General features: G+C 30.0%; 3 protein-coding genes across 5 annotated transcripts; all 3 read right to left on the bottom strand.

The window, feature by feature from the left end:
- Nucleotides 1-6: 6 nt before the first annotated feature.
- Nucleotides 7-2,201, bottom strand: LOC107014473 (protein ALF). Of its 2 annotated transcripts, none has more exons than XM_027915351.1 (3): nt 1,701-2,201; nt 938-1,329; nt 7-505 (listed from the first exon to the last, which is right to left on the bottom strand). In XM_027915351.1, exons 1-3 carry the CDS (start codon nt 2,170-2,172, stop codon nt 131-133), a joined length of 1,239 nt encoding a protein of 412 aa, XP_027771152.1. In that variant the 5' UTR covers nt 2,173-2,201; the 3' UTR covers nt 7-130. The 2 variants fall into 2 exon arrangements, with proteins under 2 accessions (XP_027771152.1, XP_015069882.1); XM_015214396.2 differs by having other exon boundaries at nt 938-1,326.
- Nucleotides 2,202-6,666: 4,465 nt separating this feature from the next.
- On the bottom strand, nt 6,667-9,023 carry LOC107012279 (phosphatidylinositol transfer protein 3). The gene is made up of 6 exons (XM_015212080.2): nt 8,677-9,023; nt 7,960-8,221; nt 7,842-7,878; nt 7,448-7,553; nt 7,017-7,127; nt 6,667-6,950 (listed from the first exon to the last, which is right to left on the bottom strand). The coding sequence occupies exons 1-6, from the start codon at nt 8,857-8,859 to the stop codon at nt 6,834-6,836; spliced, it is 816 nt and encodes a 271-aa protein (XP_015067566.1). The 5' UTR covers nt 8,860-9,023; the 3' UTR covers nt 6,667-6,833.
- Nucleotides 9,024-10,844: 1,821 nt separating this feature from the next.
- Nucleotides 10,845-12,913, bottom strand: LOC107012878 (protein kish-like). Of its 2 annotated transcripts, XM_015212841.2 has the most exons (5): nt 12,545-12,766; nt 12,151-12,204; nt 11,965-12,071; nt 11,687-11,721; nt 10,845-11,249 (listed from the first exon to the last, which is right to left on the bottom strand). In XM_015212841.2, the coding sequence occupies exons 2-5, from the start codon at nt 12,151-12,153 to the stop codon at nt 11,182-11,184; spliced, it is 213 nt and encodes a 70-aa protein (XP_015068327.1). In that variant the 5' UTR covers nt 12,154-12,204; nt 12,545-12,766; the 3' UTR covers nt 10,845-11,181. The 2 variants fall into 2 exon arrangements, 1 of the variants encoding a protein (XP_015068327.1); XR_001456100.2 differs by lacking the exon at nt 12,545-12,766 and adding an exon at nt 12,792-12,913 and having other exon boundaries at nt 10,845-12,071.
- Nucleotides 12,914-22,944: the final 10,031 nt, after the last annotated feature.

The following is a 22,944-nucleotide window of genomic DNA, read 5'->3' as shown; positions in this document are numbered from 1 at the left end:
TCCGTGTTATGCAGAAAATTTTGATCTTTAAGCCGAAAGATTACATCAAGAGTAGAAAAAAGTAGGGAAGTCAGAGAGATTTAACACAGTAGATATACTTTGTTAACTGCAGTCATCATCAGAAGCACAATTAGAAATGTGGCAGGTGATCAGCAACACCACCGGAGACGGAGCTAGAAGCAGCTGTAGCCGCGTTGCTTCTTTCAGAATGACACAGCTGTCGGAGCTTGGTGGGGACATACCAAATGGCTAGTCGAGGGTGTGCATTGAAGATTGCATCGATATCCCAGCCTTGTCGAGCCGCTATAGCCACCAATGGCTTGTAGCACGCCTGTCTCCATGCCCCAACATTCTCTCCTCGCTCCTTGAAAGCTCTTCTCAGAGCATTGGAAGCATCCTCATCAAGGCAATGAAGTGCATAGCAATGCACATAATGTCTCATTTTGGGCTTGTTTATGTAGCTTGCCCCTGCCTTCTTCGCATACCTGAACACCTGATTCGTCACCTACATATTCAACACACTCGTGAATCAACCATCCAATATTCTGTAATTGTCTTAAATTACGTCTACCTAACTATTTTTTTTTTAGATACATGCTACCTTTCATCAATACGAGATGGTCAATGTGTAGACTATGGATATGGTAAGGACAAGGTTACAGGTGGAGGTACTTGAGTGGAAGTACAAATGGAGTAATGGGGCAAGAGCTGAAATTCAAGCTTTATGGTTGAGCCCATCAGTCCGTAACTTAGCTGTCGAGTTTACTTTGTGGACAGCTAATGGTTACTCTTAGACCCAATTAACGAGGTCCTCTGATACCACATTTATTTTTATACACGACCTTTCCCACTACTATTCATAATAGAGCTCGACTATTATTTCGTATTTCAGATTTATAATTTAAAAAAAATGAGAAAGAGAGCAAAGGAAGGTGACCTTGGTAGGGCATTTTTCACCTCGTTCCTTCGCAATAGTCTGAACTTGGATCAAGAAATCACGGCATTGTTCGTAGAGATGGAACAAGTAATCCAAGCCGTTCTTTTTGCCACGTGCCACTTCACCAGGCTCCGTCACGATAAACGGATGCTCCCTTTGTCTCTCGCTTATTCCTCCACCTCCACCTCCACCGTTCATATTTTCTTCATCTTCTTCTCCTAATTCCTCCGTTTCATCATCCTCTTCCCCTCTTCTCTCCCTCCCCGCCTTCTTCCTCCTCCTTTGTTTCATCCTCCCACCACCACCGGCCGCCACTTCCCATGTACCTCCCCCACCACTTCCTGCCGCTTCTCTCTCGTGCTGCTGCTGCACTGGTTCCTCCGATAATCCTACTTTACCATTTTCACAATACGTATAAGCTCATTTTAAACGTATAATAAAAAATTGTCACTAATTCATCATATCACATGAATCTCTCTCATTTACTAATTTACTTGATCGATCTCTCTCATTTTATGTGCAATGATTTCGGAGGAGTATGAAAGTGAATTATAAAAGTGAGTGATACTAAGATAATCTTTACTATAAGATTTTTGAGAAAATTAAATTTGAAAAAACAATAAATTGCATGCAAGCAGGAAAATTTAAAAATCAATATAACAGTGCATGAAAGAAAATTATTGGGCTGACGCATGATATCAACAAAATAGCACATACTATTAGCAATTCAGTGCAAATAATTGAGAAGTTGAAATTTTGGTACCTTCTTGTGATAGAGCGTCAAGGACATTAGTTCCACCGTCGGACAAAATGTGTCCGCGGCGCCGTGCTTCCTCCTCCTCCAGCCTCCGCCATTCAGCTCTAATCGCCGCTTTGATACCGTACCTCTCTCCGACGAGTAGGTCCCACCTAAATATCTGCGAGAGGCTATTCATCATATCATCAAGTTCTTCATCTTTCATGTCCAATAACGTGTTCACAGTGAACCCTAACTCCGCTATCTTAGCGGCGGTGTAGTAGCGTATGCCGTACGCTTGAAACAACTCCTCTAGTCCTCCTAGCTCCCTCGTACTCCGTATGGAGTAGGATGATGTTGGGAGCGGCTGAGGTGGTGGTGGTGGTAGAGGTGGAGGAGGTTGTGGTGGCGCCACCGGTTCTAATAACCGGCTTGGTGGTGGCATTGCACCTCTTGGGTCCCACTTGAACAAACTCGCCGAGAAAGCATCTGGGTCCATGTTGTTAGAAGCACACACTTGGGTTACTATGGAATGGAAGGTGAAAAACTGTTGCTTTTTATAAGAGTTTAACTTCGACTGTAAAAACAAATATTTACAACTTAGAACTGTCTACGTATACTTTATTTTCTCCAAAATCATTCTACATAATTAGCCAATTATTTACTCCCGTGATATAGGTTTAAGAAAGAAAGAAAGTAACTCGTATAAATCGAAGAGTATTAGGTAATTATACGTGAGTTTAATACACGATCAATAAATTAAATTTTTCATCATCAGATTATTGTTAACTTTATGTATTAATTTGTTATATTAAAAAATTACAAACACACGTTTAAAGGAAATTAAATATGTGTATGTAGATATTATTTAGATGACATGGTAATGATTACTTATCGATAAATCACTTGATAAGTATTACTGGATAATTTGAAAAATACAGTGCTCTAGAATTGATCTTAAAATTTACTAAGCTTTTACCATATATTTACCAGCATCATATAAAAAAAACGTATACTATCACCTTAATACTAACTAAAAAGTTATCAATTTGTAATTTTATATTTATTAAAAGATAAGTGAATTATGTTTTACACCAAGATAAAATAAAATTTGTTTTAAGTTTGAAAATATATATATATATATACTACTACAAAATTTCTGGGATAGGATCAGAGATACGTGAATAGCAATGTGCTTTTCTGCATTTGCACACAGAAAAAAGGTACGGATACAACAGTTGAAATAATTTTGCTTTTTTGGAATAGACTTAGTTCAAATGAGACTAGTTTTAATTCTCAATCAATTCACCACTCTCTACTTCCACACCCTTTTCTCCACTATATAGCCAACACTTTTTTGTATTTTTCTTATTTTAGAAAATTTTTCTAACTAGCTTCTTCGAGTTGTAACCTTTCAACAATAATGGATAGCAGGTGACTGTGTCCACCAAGATTAAGATAGATGAAAAAAATTATTTAGTGATTTTTTTTATAAATAGTGATTTGAATCTGAGATCTCCGCATTATAATGTTATTTTTTAAAAAACGTGCAAAGTTTAAACCGGACGAGCATACTTGTTCGGCTACCACGGTTAATTTAACTAACAATCATTATCGAAAATATTGAAGATAAAGTTGCATTTTTTGTTCTACTAGAAAATAAGAAATTAGTTAGGGCAACATTCTATGGCTAAAAAAAGCAAATCTCTATGCTAATTCTATTTAGCTACTATTGATTAGCGATAAGAAAATTGATTTAACTAGGTGCTATTTAGTTAGAAAATTCCTAACAAATTCCATAGCTAATTTATGTAATCACTAGATATTTTTTATTTTAAAAAAAATATTATGAACATTTTGCTCAAGTGGGGGTACTTGTACGTGAAGTAAATTTATAAAGGATTCAGTTGAAGTTGAAGGGGACCAAAGTTAAGAATTACTTGGCAAGTTTAAAGTATGCTATATATATGCAGGAGGAAGTACGTATTTACAGAAAAAAAGTATCAGACACAACAGAGCTAAGGGGTTAACCCTAATAATCTTTATGTAATCTAATAAGGCTGTTTCCCTTTGTACTTTCCAAACACAAAAATATGGATTTACGATTTTCATATATTCTCATTCGTATGATATATTCTTGTACACGTATTCAGGATTTTAACAAGATGAGTCTATCGTAACGATTGACATTGACGAAGAAATGGATATAGGATTTATATTTGACTGCATGAACTCATTACTCCAAAATTATTATTCCCTTTCGTCGTCCCATTTTATGTGACACCATTTCTTTTTTGATCAGTCTAAAAAACAATGTCACATTTCCTTATATGATAAGTATTAAAGATACAACTCCTTTTTCCCTTGTTGGTCCCGTTTAATTTTAAAAATATACTTTAATACATTTACGAGGAGATTAAAAAGTGAGTTTACTTTTTTTAAGTTCAGTTTGATAAACATTTTAAAGTCTTCATTATTTCTTAAACTTCATGTCGGGTCAAATATTGTCACATAAAATGAGGCGAAGGGAGTAAAACATTTAGCTTTTTACTTGGTTTTCACGTATGTATTTATATAGAGAATCAAAGTGCTCTTAAATTAGGAGAAATGAATCAAAATGTCATCCGTTAATGGTTTGACACAAAAATGTCGTTACAATATGTACTTTAGTTTTAAAATGCTGGTGCAGTTAATATTTTGATCCAGAAATGCCTTTATGTCGAAAAATATTTGGAATGATTAGTTGAATTTATTGACTATATATTACATCCTCCACTGCCTATTTAATTGTACAAAATTTAACAATGATAATAGAAGGAATAAAACAAACAAAGAAAAGTGAATAAAAATACATATGTATGGTATTCATATATTATTTATTTATCTTATTGTATACATGAACCATTAATAATTTAAATTAATCTCTCAACTACTTCTCTGGTGTGAATTTATATGCTTATTTCTATTTCAGGACTAGTGTAAATATTTTAACATTTTTAAAAGTACAATTCTATATGGAGTAACTAACTATATTAATTGGGAAATGATATCCTTTTATCAATAAAATAAAATAAATATATTTTATAACAGAGTATTTTATACATAAAATATTCGTACTGAATAAGAAAGATGTGGTCAACCTTAAGACTAAACATTTGGACCAATGAAATGATGACACGTACTGTTAGAGCAGTGTACGAATTTTTTATAAAAATTTTGTCGCTGTGTTGCAGAGAGTCATTGCATTAGATTCGCCGAATTGAATATCCAGCTTTAATTTCTTTGCTTTTGTCTCTTCTCATAATAATAAATAACAAAAATTCCTTTGACTAAAAATTTTAATATATTTTATTAATTTAATTTAATTACAAATTATGACGATGATAAATTAGACAGACTTATAATATTATATTAAAAAATATATTTGGTTAATTGGTCCACATATGACATAAAAAACTATCGAGAGAAAATATATCCCCTCCTAAATAAGAGTCTTTAATTACTATATAGTGAATGTTATTTTAGTAAGTTTGAAAAGAAAAAAGAACTTAATCTCCGAGATTCTTTATTATATACTTTATTTTTTGGTGTTCCTCGACCATCCCACCAACACACACACACACAAAAAAAATGATAAAAGAATAGTTGTTAAGAGGCTGAAAAACGTTTCAAAGTGTTAATGATGGCATGTCCTAAATCTCAGAGTCTTGATTTAATTGCAAATGTCAGGTCAGTGAAAAGATAGTTAGCAAAAGTCACTTGTATATATTGGTTAATTAATTGAATGTTGTTTAATCAATTCTCTAAACTAAGCATAACTAGGCAAGTATTTTGAGAAACTTACATTTCGATGGTATATGTTGTGTATATTACATATATAATACATGCATATTTAGTGTTTTTTTTTCATGCATATTTAGTAAGTATATACTATACATATTTTGTAACTAAACTACCCAAAGATATTGGGTTGTAATTTTTCCAAGTGTTGTTTCCTTCCACCTATGTCTCTCAATCATCTCATCACTTAAGGAGGTAATAATTCCACTTCGAATAAGTTAATGGGATGGACAAAGGGAGGCTTTTGCACAAAAGTTGAGTACATTATGGCTTTTAGGTAACCCTCGGAGGTGCGTGAAAGCTAGTCCGAACACCACGATTATTAAAAAAAAAACCTTTTCCAAGCGAGTTTTTCACTAAAATAGATTGAAAACAAGACCCCATTAACCAACATCAATCATACTATTGAAGCAATTGTTATAAGAATCAAAAGGGCAATTGAAAAGAAGTTAGCAAACATACGTGAAAATATCGAAATCTAATTGCATTTATTAGCAACAACGGACTTTATATCTTCACCTCTCAATTAAATCCGATCAAATAACAATAACCAAAACTCAATCAAAAACGAGAAAACCAAAGTGAATCCACAAAGAGGGCAACTCAATTGCTATAATAAAAAAAGGCTCCTAAGCTGCCAATGTTGTTTATATGATCTAGAAACGATTGACTACTTAGACATTAAAATTTTGTGAAACTCTACAAGATGCGTTCAATTCGAGTTGGAACTCTATAAATTGTGTTCGATTCAAATAAGGATTCTTGGAGGCTACTCAACCCTAAACCCTAGTTTATGCCTTTTAAAAGGCATCTCGGAAATTTCATAAAGAGATCAAGATCTCAAATACTCCACAAATTGATGGATTATTCATATAGAAAGGTCAAATCTAAATCATCCTAGTTCGAGAAATATGCCACTAACGCCCAATCATAGGAGAGTAGAATCAAGGGATCAACGGAATTGTACCCGCAATCTATCTTGATCAACAAAATCATGTTTCTTCATATTTTATTTGTGATTGCAATTTATTTTCCGTCACTTTAAAATTTGTTGCAAACAACTACACTTTGCAAGTGATGCCTGTAGTTAAATTTAGGAGTATTTGACTCTTATGTGTTGTGCCAATCAGAGCAAGTAAAAGAGTTATAAGCCTGAGTTGAAAATTTCAATTCTCTTCTATATAATGGCTAGATGTTTACGAATGCATAATGTATACAAATGTATAATCGTAGTACAAATGTTGTTGTCTTCTTATCGAGAGCATTACCTGAAACACCGCGTAAACAAGCTCTGAATAATAATGATCTTTAACTACTTGCTTAGGCTTCGTGAATAGGAACTAATGGCATTTTGCCTCCATAAATATCTGGTAGCTGGCTTTCATCAATGTCTTCAAGTAGAGTTTCTTTGAGTCGTTTGTTTTCCACGAATGTAATCTGAGAGAAAAGATGATTTAATACATGGTTCAAATAACAACTTAACGATTCTATTTAGAGCCTCACCTTCTTCTTGGTGTTGTTATCAATAAAAGGGTACACAAGCTTCCACATTGTCCAGAATATGTAAGGAACATGAACCACAATCAGTTTTCCTAGTCTTTCAGGGTAGCAGTCCTGCGATTAATAATAAATTTCAAGATTTATGAACTATATAATATGGTGAGCCCTTTAGATATGACAATTACAAAAGGAAATATGAAAAGGATTTCACTTTACATATACCGGTAGTGTCAAGAGTTTTTACACCATCTGAATATCGGTGTATCTTAAGTCTTAACTTGTTTCACTCGGTAAGCACAGTGGTTGAACCAGAAATTCATACAAGGACATTCGAAAAATTACTAAAACTGTCATTTAGGATTTGAATCTATGAACTAAGATTGTACAATCGTATGTATACAAGGTAAAAATCAAATAAAAACAGGTAAGTAGACCTGTAAAATGGATAGAGCCCCAAGATATGCGCGAACATCGCTGTTGGAATAGCCAAAACCTTGTAGATCCCCAATTACCACAAACTTTTCTCTTCCTGGTGAAGTCCTGATTCATCAAGATATGCAATTTACTTGATAATTTCAAAAATTAGAGGGTAAACTTGTCAATCACTCCCTCCGTCCAATTCTACTTGTCCAGTAATGACTTGCTACCTCCTTAAGGAACAAGAAACAAAATGACAATTTTACGGTCTTGGGAAATGACATAAGTTAGTAAGGAGGGTAAGTTAAGAACTACGTGATAAACTCTCTCTTGATTTCTAAACTGAACAAGTAAAAATAGACGTATATTTTCAGTGACGGAACTAGGAGTATTAGATAGTCAATAGTGTACCTTGAACAGAGTTTGTCTAAAGCCAAGACAACGAATCCTGTAGATCAAGACAATGACTTAAACAAAGAACAGCAGGCCAAGTATGATATCAAACATACAAACAAAACAAAACACATACGTTTGAACTCTTCAAGACCTCCTTGTTTATTCGGCATATGTCTGCCACCAAAAACGACAGCAATGGGTCGTCCTAATTTGTCCACACCTTGTAAGAACATTTTGTTGTGTGCTATCTCATTTGGTATCTCAGTAGGTGAAATGTACCCATTTGGCACAAAGCTTTTCTTCCATTTTAGGTATTTCAACAACATTGCTGAAGCTTTGTCTACATCCAGATCCCTCGCTCGAAGAAACCTTCTTATCGCAAAATCATCAACTTCCTACAAAACAATTGAGGTGTAAACGAAAAATGGACCTTGAACCTAACTCAAACCCCAAACATATAGAATGACATCAAAACCATATGAAGTGGCAACTATCCATTCCCTTAATCAATGTGAGACACTCATGGTAAAGAAAATTCTTTTTAATAATGGGAGCGTGGGATAAGATTCCATTCAGAACCTCTGTCTACTCTGATACTAGTACAAGTCTATAAGCTAGACCTTTGTCTGCTCTGATACTAAAATGAAGTGTGTGATCATCTCATCTAAAATTAGCGTACGAGCACTACATAATGTTGGGTCTCAACATAACCAGTATTGGGATTTGGGATTAACTCAATACACTTGAAATTAGTGGAGATCTCAGTTTATAAACAAAATTCATTTTTTTTTTCACTTTTTAACATGGACAAAATCAACAAACACAAATGTTAAAATAAAAACACAATTACCTTAGAAGACGGATCTTGTTTTTCAACTACAGCTCTAACAGCAGAAATCTTGTTCATCTCTTGTTCATTGATTGTGGCATCATCGCAGTGAACTGATTGGATCTCTTGTCCTTGTTGCTGCAATTTTATTAGCCCATTATTATTGTTTAGCTCCTTTTCTGCTGCCTCAATTTTTCCCTCCATTACTTTCTATAAATATCAGAGCACAGAAAAATACAAAAGAAAGAACCTAACTTTACTTTAAAATTTAATATATAATTTTCATCTACTTCAATTTATGGCCAATTAATTTGGAAGAGGAAATTAAAAAGAGGGAGTTGGAGAAATTAAGACAAAAATCAAATGGGACCACCATTGATGTAGTTGAGTGGAAGTATCTATATACTTGTACTTTTTGCTTCCGGTGAGATGGATGATATTTCTTTATCTTTATGAGTTCAGCAGAATTAGTTTTTATTTGGATTGAGATTAAAATAGTTTTTAATTAATTTTAATGTATTTGAGAAAAATTAAAAAATATTTATAAACATTTATTTTGAAGCTAAAATAAATTAAAAGTCATAAGTTAGAGATTCTAACTTATGACTTTTGGCTTATGAGTTATAAGCCGAGACACTCAGTAGTTTTGATCTAGTTTTGTATATGTGTTTTGCTTAATATCTTTAATAATTTATTCGAAAACCCCTTATATTTTTTTTTTTGGAATATTTTAACCCTTTATTTATAGGAAATGGTTATATTAAAAAAAAAAAGTTGTTAATGGAAGGTAGAATCATAATTTAAACTTTAAAGAGCGTAAGTTCTTAATGTTTTAAGAAATATGTTGTGTTTACGTGTTTGTAACTCATCCCACCTAACTTGAAATTGAGGATGTGTAGAGGACACGTTCATGGATAGATTTTAACCATGAGCTCTAGATCATAATTATATATATTTTTTTGAAGTGTAATAAATAGATTGTTGAAAGAAATACAAATATTTGGAGATAATAATAATAAAAAATGAATATAGGGGTTAGTTGTGGGAAGTGGAAGTTCACCTACTTGCCTAACTAACTCATATTAGTTGAGACCACTTGGTTGGATCACCTTTCTTTTGCATTCAATCTATAGAGCCTATGAGTATAAATATGAATTGAGTTGCATTTTGGATAATCAAAGAGTAAATATGTGAAATTTTGAAATGCGCGGATTATTTGATTTGTTCAAAAGTTACTTGTGTTTAACTAAAATAATTATAATAAAGATAACTCGATTATCTACTCTTTGGAAAAAATGAGAGCAACTACTCAATTGCATTTTTGAGGCAAATTAACCAAATGTGAAGCATAAGAGTTTCACCAATTTGGTGAAGTAAAAAGAATGAAGTTGGAGAAAACTCATTGCTTAATGCTTATGGATAATTTGGCCACTTCTTTTTGTCATATTAGAGGCATTAAGCTTTTAACTTTCTATTACAAGACCCAAATTACCAGGAAAAAAAGAAGCAAAATTAGAAACATTAAGACAAAAAAAGAGAAGTTAGAAACAAGGACAATAATGAAGTTAGTGACAGTTTCCTTACACTTTGGTCAGTAGAGGAAAACAATCAATGCAATGACAATGATATCACTAGCAAGTTCTATTAGATAAAAGGCAATACATATTTTCATTTTCAAATATATATATATACATATAATTTTATAAAAATTACTCGTTCAATAAATTAACAATAGTAATAACTCGCTATTCTTTAATATAATCTTTTCACATGATAAACATTGATTTTTTTTTATAAAATTTATAATGATTAAGTTATTTTCTTTTTGAAAAAGAAAACAACAAAATCACAAACGTGAAATTGAAATCATACTTTTAAGAAATTTTGTGATTTGGAATTGTGATCTCAAATCAAAAATTCAATATTGAGCCCCAAATTAGAAGGCCAAACGCCTACTTTTTGCTTGTTACAAAAAGTAAATCATTTTTTTTTCGTTTTGAGAGGGTTTTGGTATCACAACTCACAAGCAAGCTCTAGTACCAGCTACGTCAATTTTGTTATAACTGATAGATAATATACATGACATAATCAGTAACAAGATATAATGCAGCATCAAATTTTTGGCAGATAAAGGTATCAAGTTACTGGTGGGAGGTAGCAGACATTCATTCGTGGAATTAGTCAAGATGCGCAAAAACTGACTCAGACACCACGATCATAAACAAAAAGGTATCAAGTGGAGTGTGTTACAAAAGTCAGAATGAAATTAGTCGAGATGCGCAAAAACTGACTCAGACACCACCATCATAAACAAAAAGGTATCAAGTGGAGTGTGTTACAAAAGTCAGAATCAATAACCTCAACCCTCCTCATAACAAAGACCATCTTACAAGCAAAAGCTTAGTTCCAAATCAAAGTAGTGTCACAATGATTCATTGCTCAAGTTTGATCAAAGAAGGAGGCAAAAACAAGTGCAGAAGAATTAGCTCCCAGGTCTATTTTTTTGTCACAAGCAACTCTTCGAGTTTAGAAGAAGATTATTGAAACACCCATTGTCAAGCAGCCTACAGCCATCCAAGGACTCAGCCGCTCACCTGCTACGTTGAAGCACACCAGTTAGTTAACAACACCTTGAGAGAAGACATTATATTCAATATGCTACAACAGAGAAATGATTTCCCTGTTTCCTAATGTTATTTCCCCCATTTACACATCCTATGACGGACACCAGAGTTCCTAGCATAGAGTAGGAGCAGAAAAATAAATTATGCATACACATAAACAATACTTAACCGCGCTAATGCAATAACATCCACTCATATAATGTGTAACAGCATTAAATCCACAGCTTGTTCTTCGCTTGCATTATTAATGGGATAACTTGCAAGCAATTTGGTTAAGGAAAATTACGTACACTGTTATTATTTAACCAAAGTAACAGAACTCCAATTACATGAGAAGAAACAAATTAAATCAACACAGACAGTTTCTAAGTAGCAACATTACCAGCATGGTAGGAAATAAGCTTTACCTATTCTAGCAGCCTTCCAGAAGAAGCCTCGAAACCTGCCATAAGTAGTAGTACAGTATCTAATTAGGACGTAAAATATCTTCTTCAGTTCATTGTAAATTCCTTCCATCCTTTACCAACCTCCTCATTGCCCATCTAACGATGGAGATTGGGGCGAGTCACAGAGAGAAAGTGGCTAAAGTGATTGTTGCTGTCTATATGCATCCAATTGAATGGCAACAATGACGATAAATGAGAGAGATGACGACGTTTAAACACGATAAATCTGGTTGACTTACCCAGTTCTTTGTTCAAGAAGTGCTGGAAAATGCATCTTTACATAAGTGCATGTACAAATCCATAACAGCACTACTGTCAAGAAGGAATGGAAATTAAATAGCGCTGACTGAAAATACCAAAACAAAAGTATTAGCATCTATTTATATAATCAACACACATTAAATTCTCATTTCAATGCAACGCACCATATCTGAACTTTCCTGTCTTGAACAATTTTTGCTTCAACCAAGTCACCAAATCTACAAAGTAAAGAAGCATAACTTAGTTTCCTCTCGCACAACAACAACAACATATCCAGTGAAATCTCACGTGTGGGATCTATAAAGGATGATGTATACGCAGACCTTACTCCTACCGTGTGAAGGTAATCGGTAGAGAAGTTGTACGCAAACTTTACCCCTACTAGTTTGAATAAAAAAGTTACAAGCAAAGAAGCAATATTGAAATTAATGGGCAAAAGAACAACGGCAACAACAAAAGATATGAAAATCAAAGCAAAGATTCAACGAATAAGATAAATGGAAAAGTAATAATAATAATATTCATTACAAATAAAAAAAATAGACAACACTCAACTACCTGCTAACCTTCTATCATAATCCTCGACCTCCATATCCTCCCATCTAAGATCAAGTTCATATTCTCAATCTCTCCTTTAGATCCATTAAAGGAATATTAATTGAATCATAAATTTTTTTAAATCATCTTGATAAAAATCATTCTATTCTAGGTATAATTTTTTTTTCATATTTATTTTAAATTATCTTAATAAAAATCTTTGATTCTACGCTATGATCAGAGTATTAAAAATGAAAAGAGGGATTACCTAAATGAGAGGGCAATAGCAGAAATTGTAACGATGATAGTGATTGTGATGCGGAAGTTTCAGATCGCAAGCATTGATGAATTTGAAAATTAATTTTTTGGTTTTGATAGAAGACAAGTGGAAGGAAAATTGGCCAAAATTAAATTTAGGTATTTATTAGTAAGTAGTACTTTTATTTTTATTAATTTCAAATAAAGAACTTTTTTTTATTGGGGAAATACATAATTACTGTGTTTGTCTCTGTGTAAAACATTTAATCATGCACGTTTGACCTTTAATTATTTGAAATGTACAATTTTGATTCTTAAAGTTAACAAAAGTGAAATATTTATTATTTTAGAATACATAAAATAATATATAAAATTGTTAGAATTTCTTACATGATGAAGTAGATAGATATCTAATGATTCTTTTTAGAAAAAAGCGAGATATATCATTTTATTTTAAAATTTTAAATACTATAATAATAGTTAAATAATAACGTTCTAAATTATAAGAAAAAAAAAGATATTCCGGTAAGGGGTAAAAATTATTGATGTATAATTTTGTGGTTCTTTTCTTTAATAAGAAATTTATTACGTCAAATTTATTTTTTTCATTTGTTAAATTTATTTGAAAAATAAATAAAATAATCTATCAATATTTCACATAGCACATTGCGACTTTATAGTTCGTATAAATTATTATTTATTATTATAGTAAAATCTTGATTCTTAAATATGTTCAAACATAAATTCATCTATAAATCAATTTATTAAAACATAGGAAATTATTTTATTTATTTAATTTATTCGTAGAAAAAAGAATGTACCTGATGCAACGACAATAAGAATAAGGAAGATCAACAACATTTTTGAAGAAATTGCCATCTTTCAATTACAAAATAGTAATAATTAATTTAAAAAAAGTAGTGATGTACGTCGTATTTATACACCCTTTATGTGTATATATACATGTTAGATTAATGATAAGTATCTCTATTATAAACTTAATCTGGACAGAATATCAATAGTTTAATTTGATTCATGACTTCTTTTAGAAGGTTTAACAATTATGTACACATTGAAGATGTTCTAATTAACAAAAACAAGTTCTATATGATACAATGCATTTATTAACATACACATAGAGCCTGTTTGGCTCAGCTTAAAAGCTGGTCAAACTGACTTAAAAGCTGGTTTTTGACTTATTTAGCTGTTTGGCAATCCTCAAAATAACTTATTTTAAGTTAAAAAAAACTTATGTTAAGCCAAAAGTTAAAAACTGGGGTAGGGGTGCTTTTTTTTTCCAGCTTATAAGCTGTTTTAAGTTGACCACATTTTTACCTTTTTACCCTTAATATTTTTATACAATCTCCAAATTACCCACATAACCCTAACATCTCTTTCTTCTGTTTTTCCCTTTTCACGTGTCGATGATAGACAATTACTATTACTAATGAATGAAAATAAAATAAATCTTAAATCTTTCAAGTGATCTATTCAAATTATATATTATTAAAATGTAAAATAAGTTGCACATATAACTTAAATAAAAGTTTATATTCCTCTTATAAATAATTTGTGATACTAAAGAAATATGTGAATGATAGACTATTATTATTATCTATGAATGAAACTAAAATAAAATCTTAAATCGTTCTTTGATCTATTCAAATTATATATCTTTAAAATCTATAATAAGTTTATATTCCTCTTATAAATAATTTGTGATGAGAAAGAAATATGTGAATGATAGCAAAATATAATTATTTATAGCTGTAAAATATAAATTAATTAACTTTTATTATGTTAACAGCTTTTAAGGGTATTTCAGACATTTGATTTAAAAAGTTGTTTATCAGCACTTATTTGCCAAACACATCAACAACTTTTCTTTTAACTTCAGCACTTTTATCCAAACGCATAACTGCTTATTTTAAAAATAAGTTTCAGCACTTTCAAAAGTACTTTTTAAAGCTATTTTTATTAAGCCCACCAAACGGGCACATATTCCCACATGCAAATTGAACAAATTTTCAATTTAGGATTGAGTAAGATCTTAATTTTAGATAGATTGTTGTTGAACAAGGAGTGAATATAAATTTGAGTGACATAAGATTTACAGAAAATTGTGAAATAATGGTTCATTCAAATATTGGTCTATTTACTTAATAGATAATGAAGAGAGAAGGGAAACTTACTTAAATATACCATAATAAAAAAAATATTTACTATTTATAATAATAACATTTTTTTCACTTGGTCGTTTTTAATTCATTTATAATACAAGTTTAATACATATTATAAAGAACAATTTATTATTCACATATAATACAAATTTTAATGATGGATAATACATTTATCACACATTTTAATACACTTATAATACAATGTGTCAAATTTTTACCAAACATAATATATTTCAAAAACAATTATAATTCATATATATTGCATACATAATTCACTTTTAATACATATTACAGATTTAACATAGTATTGCTATAAATTGTAATAAATAAAAAGCATCGCTAAAATCAGTAATTATTTATCAAAATATATCAATTTATGTAATTTTTCCAAGAGAAAACACATTCAATTTCTATTATAATATATTTCATGTATTATTTAAAATTTAGGAAATTAACTCTAAATTAACAATTAATCCTTATTTTGTTGGGTTTTATTTGCCCTAAATTTCTTATCATAAATAGGTTTTCCTTGTAGGAAAAGGTTTTGGATTGACTAATCATTTTCTTGTAGGAAAAGGTTTAGGACTCTATAAATAGAGGCATGTTCCTTCTAACTTAATCAGCATTCACAATGTAGTCTTAAGGGCTTTGAGAGTTGTGGTTAGAGGGAGAATTTGTGGGTCACAAGCTTGATACGTTATCACTTGTGTGAACCTCCCATGTATTCCGAGTGATTTGGTTGAGGTTGTTTCCCTCTGTATTTTGTACTCTCATATTTATAGTGGATTGCTCATCTCCTTTGTGGACGTAGGTCGATTGACCGAACCACGTTAAATCTTTGTGTCTTTTGGTATATTTCTCGTTGTCTTCTTACTCGTGGTCTTTCGAGGTTTGCTTTGCTAGCTTCCGCGTTTACACCTGCTTATTTTCGGTCCTAACAAGTGGTATCAGAGCCAGATTCAATGATGGAGTCAGGTTTAGTGGTTCGATAATCGATGATTGAACCAGGTTAGAAGGAGGTGTTCATCTTGACGGGTGTAGTTCTAGCCGCAACCTTTTTGACAGTAATGAAGATTTTGTTGGAGAAATTGTTTCAGAGAGGTTCTCTGTGTTGAGACATAAATTTTGCAAAGGAGATTATGGAGAGGAGAAGCAAGTTGTTGAAGATTAAGTGAAGAAGGTGGACAAATTTATTTTGTCAGAAATTCAGGCCAAGGGGGAGATTTGTTGGGTTTTATTTGCCCTAAATTTCTTACCATAAATAGGTTTTCCTTTTAGGAAAAGGTTTTGGATTGACTAATCCTTTTCTTGTAGGAAAAGGTTTAGGACTCTATAAATAGAGGCATGTTCCTTCTAACTTAATCAGCATTCACAATGTAGTCTTAAGGGCTTTGAGAGTTTTGGTTAGAGGGAGAATTTGTGGGTCACAAGCTTGATACGTTATCACTTGTGTGAACCTCCCATGTATTCCGAGTGATTTGGTTGAGGTTGTTTCCCTCTGTATTTTGTACTCTCATATTTATAGTGGATTGCTCATCTCCTTTGTGGACGTAGGTCGATTGACCGAACCACGTTAAATCTTTGTGTCTTTTGGTATATTTCTCGTTGTCTTCTTACTCGTGGTCTTTCGAGGTTTGCTTTGCTAGCTTCCGCGTTTACACCTGCTTATTTCGGTCCTAACATATTTTTGGTGACATTTAGAGTCCGGTGGGAACATATACAAAGGATTACATCGTCCTGAATTAAACATTTTGAATCACAAATTGTTTTAAATCGTTTAGCGCAATAAGCATAAAAAGATCGCATATTCTAGGAAATAACCGCTACATTATTCTTCGAAACCTGTCAATAATAAAATCAGAATTTTTATTAATTAAAACATATTCAATATGGAGTAAGAAAGTAAATAAAAAAATCACAGATAATTTATATGTTTTTAGTAGTTTTTTTTTTTTTTGCTAAGGCTATAACAAGAGAAGAATGCAACGTTATAATACAAGATTCATTTGGATCAACGATCTTTTTATTTTTGATTGAAAATGAAAGTAAGACTCTTTCTTTGTCTTAATTTGCGAAAGATCCCCAAAGTGCTTTCAATGAGTACAATAACTTTTAATTTTATGATAAAAAATCACTATCAAATATAATATTTGAACCAATAATTTAAAAAAGGTACAAATTTAGTGATAAGTACTTTAAGATTAAAAAATCAAATCTTAAATCAATTTTGCCTTGGGCTAAAACATTTTATAGTAAAAATAAATAAATAAATAAATAAATAAATAAAAGAGGATACCTGATGTAATAGCAATAAGAACAAGGAAGATTAACAAAATCTTTGACATTACCATTTTTCTATCACTATTTTAAAAAAGTAGTTTATGAAGTCTATTATCATTTGTGAATTTTCTGTGTACATTCTTCGTGTTTATATATATATAAAAAAGGCCAAATACATAAGCAGATCTCTAAACTTGTTGGGTTTTTTTCCTCAGGTACCTCAACTACGTCATTTTCCTATCGAATCATTAAACCCCCATAATTTATTCCGTTTAAACAAACACCGTTGTCTGATGTGGAATCAGATTTATGAGGGGTATTGATAGAGGATACATATGTTGTTCCATAAATCATTAGTCCAATTGATAGTAAATGTGTTTGAGAATAATTGTGTTTTACTGAAGTCATTTGAACACATTAGAAAACAAATAAGACTAACACGGTTTGTCTTCATTCCTTCAATCAAAATTATTACAATTCTAACACAATTGAAAACATTTACAATAGAAAAAGCTGATCAAGATCAACAAATAGTGTTTTAAAGAAACAAATTATGGGTGGTTCAATGATTCAATTGAAAAATAACGTAGTTGAGGTACCTGAGGAAAAAAATCCAACAAGTTTAGAGATTTGTTTATGTATTTGGCCTATAAAAAAATAGTCAAAATATTGATTGTCATTCTTTTAAGAAGGTTAGTTATAATTATAATTAACCATGAAATTCAATAAATAGTCAATTTAGGATTAATTGGGATTTTGATTAAATAAATAGTCAAATATTTATATAAGAACACCTTAAATCTGACTAATTTATTGGGAAAATTGTACTCCTTCCGTTTGAAAAAAAATGACCTAGTTTGACTTGGAACGAAATTTAAGAAAAGAAAGAAGATTTTTTAATTTTGTGGTTCTAATTAAAGTTATGTCAAATGTACCAAAATGCCCTTTAATCTTGTGGCCTTAAACATACCACATGGAAAGTTAAAGTTAAATTGTTGCCAAAAAAGGAAAGGGATCATTCTTTTTTAAACAAACTAAAAAGGAAATAGGGTCATTCTTTTTTAAACGGAGGGAGTATAAAATATCAAACTATTAATTCAAATTAAATGTTATAAGCACAGTTTGATTTAATTGTATCCCGTAGCAAATTATTGTCATTTCACCTATCTCTCTGAATTTCTCGCTCGCCACTCTCGTTTCTCGCTGAGCAATTTTTTCCTCACCTCTCTCACTTTATACAAACACAAATATATAAAATGTGTTTATTTTTGTATATATAGAGAAAATTGTATGTATACATATCTTTTCATTCGCCTTTCTCCCCTCTCCCAGATCTCGCTCGTCACTCTCAGTCATCTCTCTCACTTTAAACAAACACAAATTTATAAATCGTGTTTGTGTTTGTATAAAGTGAGAGAAAAATTGTATATACAAATACAAATACATATATTTTCGTCCTATATACTTGTGATTATACAAATACATATCTTTCCCATGTCCAGTTTTCTTTTATGTTTCTCTCTTTCTCATATAATACAAACACAGATTATACAATTGATTCTTTTGTATATGTATACCGAAACAGATTATACAATTGTTTCTTTTGTATATGTATAACGAAATATACATATCAATAGGCATAACAAATATAACATTTGCTATAGTGAGCAATTATACAAACTATAACTATAGCATATAAATATGATTTTTATGTTTGTTAAAAACCTAAAATTTTGCTCTTTATTTTATAACTTAAGTCACTTAAAATTAGAGCTGTAAATATATGTTAGATTCATTAGGTCGACCTGATCTAACCCATAATTTGATATGACTGAAGTAAGTTTTCAAGTCCGACCTAAATAAGTATACTATAATTTGTGAGGACTTTAGAACAAGAAATTGGCACAACATAACAACATATAAATTTGCAATTAAGATCCTCTTTTTTATTTATGAGCAAAAAAGTTTTATTTTATAGTTATTAGATATTAAATAGCCATATTTTTTTCTAAATAAGAATGTATTTATTTATTATGATAATTAATATGATGATATTTGAAGTGATTTTTTAACCTATAAATTGGGTCATTTTTTCACTATTGTAAAGAAACATATGAGATTAGAAGACATTTGAATAAGATGATCTCTACCTTCAGCTCCCCATCTATATTGTTTGTAATATATTGTCTACATTTTATAACACAATTATAAAATTTCAAAATATAAAAACAATGCTAAGTGATTTCTTAAAAATATTATTCTTAACTGAGTAATCATATGAAATATTATATCCTATAAAATAATGATTGATTCAAATATTAGTCTTTTAAAACCCAAATCATGTTTTTCTTTACTTAACCAACTAGTGTGATTACATGTGGTGTATAATTTGTAAGTGATTTCATAAGTAGTAAATAGCAATCAAAGTAACATAAAAGCAATTATAATATAATTTGTAAAATAATTCAGAAATAATAAATAAAATAAAATTGAAAAGACAGATAACAAAGAAAAAAACATTTTCAATTTTTATTATAATATTTCAAATTCTTAATTTAAAATTTATGTAATAAATAACTAATTCTTATTTTTGGGACATTTATCTGCTGGTAGGACACATTCACAAACAACCTCATTGTCATCTGTTGTACATTTTGCTTCACAAACTTCTCCAAATCTCTCAGTGCAAAATGATTTGCATGTATTATCGCCACGATGTTCTCTGCATATGCCCTTGTAATAAGAGCTACATGTCGCTTGACAACTTTGCGCTACACAAACTGTTCGACACAGTCAGAATTTTCACTAAATAAAATTTTTTAATAATATAAAAAAAAATATAGAATTGAAATTTCGTTGGTGATTTATATATTTTTGGTACATTTACTAAGAGAGTTAATAGTTATGTTGTAGAAATATAACTATAATACTTCGAGATTCGCACAAATCGTACATAGTTAAAGCTTAGTGTGTCAAACAATTTTTTTTTTGTTGTAGCACAAAATTCATCTAGGCAAAGTATTTTTGACATATAGTATAACTTCTTTTGTTACGTATAAAATCACTAAATAAAAATAAAAATATATATTGGTAAAATTCATAAAATTTAAATCTTAAATTAATTTTGCGGTATAACATTAGTAGGGAAAAAAAGGTACCTGATGCAATGGTAAAAATGACAAGGAAGATCAACATAACTTTTGAGGAAATTGCCATATTTCTATTACTAATTAAATATTAAAAAGAGAAAAAAGTAGAGAGTGATTTATGTAGTCTACTATAATGTGTGAATTTTGTGTGTACAATCTTCATGTTTATATACAAAAAAAAACTAGGCTTGACATATTAAGTATTTCTATTAAATTCTTCATTTGGACATTTATTATCTTGACATATTAATAAAAGGCAAACCTTATATTTATTCCAATATAATTGTTAATGTAATTTCTTTTTTTAGACAAATAAATATTCAAAAAATGTTTGGACCTTATGTTGACTTTTTTTTTTCTTTTAAAAATACAGATTCAAAGACTTGACTTGACAGGATATCAATAGTCAAATCTGATAATTATATATTTACTAAAGATGTCTGAACAACAAAAAATATCTATGAAAAACATTACATTTATAAACATGGACATATTCCATAAATCCAATATGTTCAATTAATGATTGACTGATAAAATATATATATGGTAAAAAATTTAAACAATTCCTTATTTTGATATCATCTCCGTTCCTAATTACTTGTCCACTTTTCTTTTATAGTTATTCCTAATTACTTGTTCATTTGATAATTAAAAAAGGATAATTTTTTTACCTATTAAACTCACAATTAAATGATTAATTACTTTGAATAATGTAGAACTTTTCATCCACTTCATAATTAATAGGGGTAAAATAATAAACTCATTACGTTATTAATTATTTTCTTAATAAGTGTGTCAATTCAAGAGTGAAAAAATAAAAATGAACAGAGGGAGTAATTTATAAGTTGTCACTTCAAATGAACTAGTAATCAAATTGATATACATATTTTTATCAGATAAAAATGAGTTTTTTTAATTAACATCTTTAAATTGACATGATAAATTAAGCAAATTTCACTTAAATTTAGTAATGCGATATTCCAATTATTCATTAAATACAATCAAATTGATTAAATGATCACCTTATGTGAACACGACAATTATTATTTTTGAAAGAATAAAAACAATTTTGTTAGTATTAAGTTGTTTTACCAAAAAAATTAATTATCAAATAGCTTTCACATGTGTTAGTAGTTGTTGATTTGTCCACTTTGTATTTTTTTTTTTTACCAATAAGCGTGTTTCACACATGGTGTTACATATGTAAATAAAACTAATTCTCGAATAATTTATGAGTTATAAAATAGAAATTTACTAATTTTTTCTAAAAAGTATTTTTATTTGAAAAACTTTTGGATTATTAAAATAAAATTCACTGCATATTTTTTTCAAAAAAATTGTCAATTAATCATCAGAAATATTATTTAAAACTTTTAATTAAAATTCTATTTTAGGATTTCGTACATAGTTGAAATTTAATTGGATTATTTTCTGAAAAAAGAATTTATTTTTAATTTGCATCACGTACCCTTATTTAGTCTCCGTTAGAGTAAAGGATATATATGCTTTACTTTTTGGATGTCAAGGGCAAATTTGTTCCAAAAATATGACAGAGGATATATGCATACTATTTACAATAGTTTGAGGGTATATTTATTCTTTTCCCTAAAGAGTATGTTTAAATACAAAATTATAAAAATATAATTTTGAAACTAAGAACTTACTAATTGAACCACTAAAGTTTAACTTTTAAATTAGTAAGTTCGACTATAATAAATTTGTAAGTTCGACTACAATTATTTAATTTGAATTATTAGTTTGCTGTTGTATACAATTTTCCATGAGAGAGAGTGAAGTGCATTATTTGTGGTTAAATGCAATAGTATTATAAAAAATCTTTGTTCTTATTTCTTAAACACGCTTAAATAAAAATTTCGTTAATGGAATTGGACACTAATTTAATCTATATATTAAAAAGAACAGCCGATAAAGAAGAAAAAAAACATTTATTTTACATTATAATATTTTATACGGAAAAGGACCTAAAATATCCTTAAAGTATTGGAAATTGTACAAACTACCCTACATTCACTTATTGGCTTCAAAATACCCTTCTCACTCACCTTTGAGTTCAAAATTGACCACTTATTTAATGATTTTAGATTAAATGTTTAAATATTTTGTTTAAATACTTGGCACTCAACTATTGGTTATAATTTAATTTATTAATATCATTTATAAATCAACCCACTATCCACTAATTACTAATTGAACCCCACACAATTAACAAACCAATCAAATATCAAAATCGGCATAAATACTACTAAAACTCGAAGAAATTACATATTCATGAAAATAACATTCAAAATTATTCTAGTCCGAATCGAACCCCTAATTAAAGTTAGGTTGATTCGCTTATTTAGGAGGACACTTTTGAATAGGAATCTCTTTCAAACTTGAATTCGAAATTTATGATTAAAAGTAAAGAAGTATTACATTTTGAATTAATTCATGTACTTTTTAAATATAATTTTATAAACATTTATGATTTATTTTAAATATTAAAACTATAATATATATTATTATTAAAAAAGTTATCTATTAAGTAACATTA

The sequence above is a fragment of the Solanum pennellii genome, chromosome 3, assembly GCF_001406875.1.
Source record: "Solanum pennellii chromosome 3, SPENNV200".
NCBI lineage: Eukaryota > Viridiplantae > Streptophyta > Magnoliopsida > Solanales > Solanaceae > Solanum > Solanum pennellii.
Note: the sequence above shows the minus strand (reverse complement) of the source record. Positions and strands in the feature narration are given on the sequence as shown.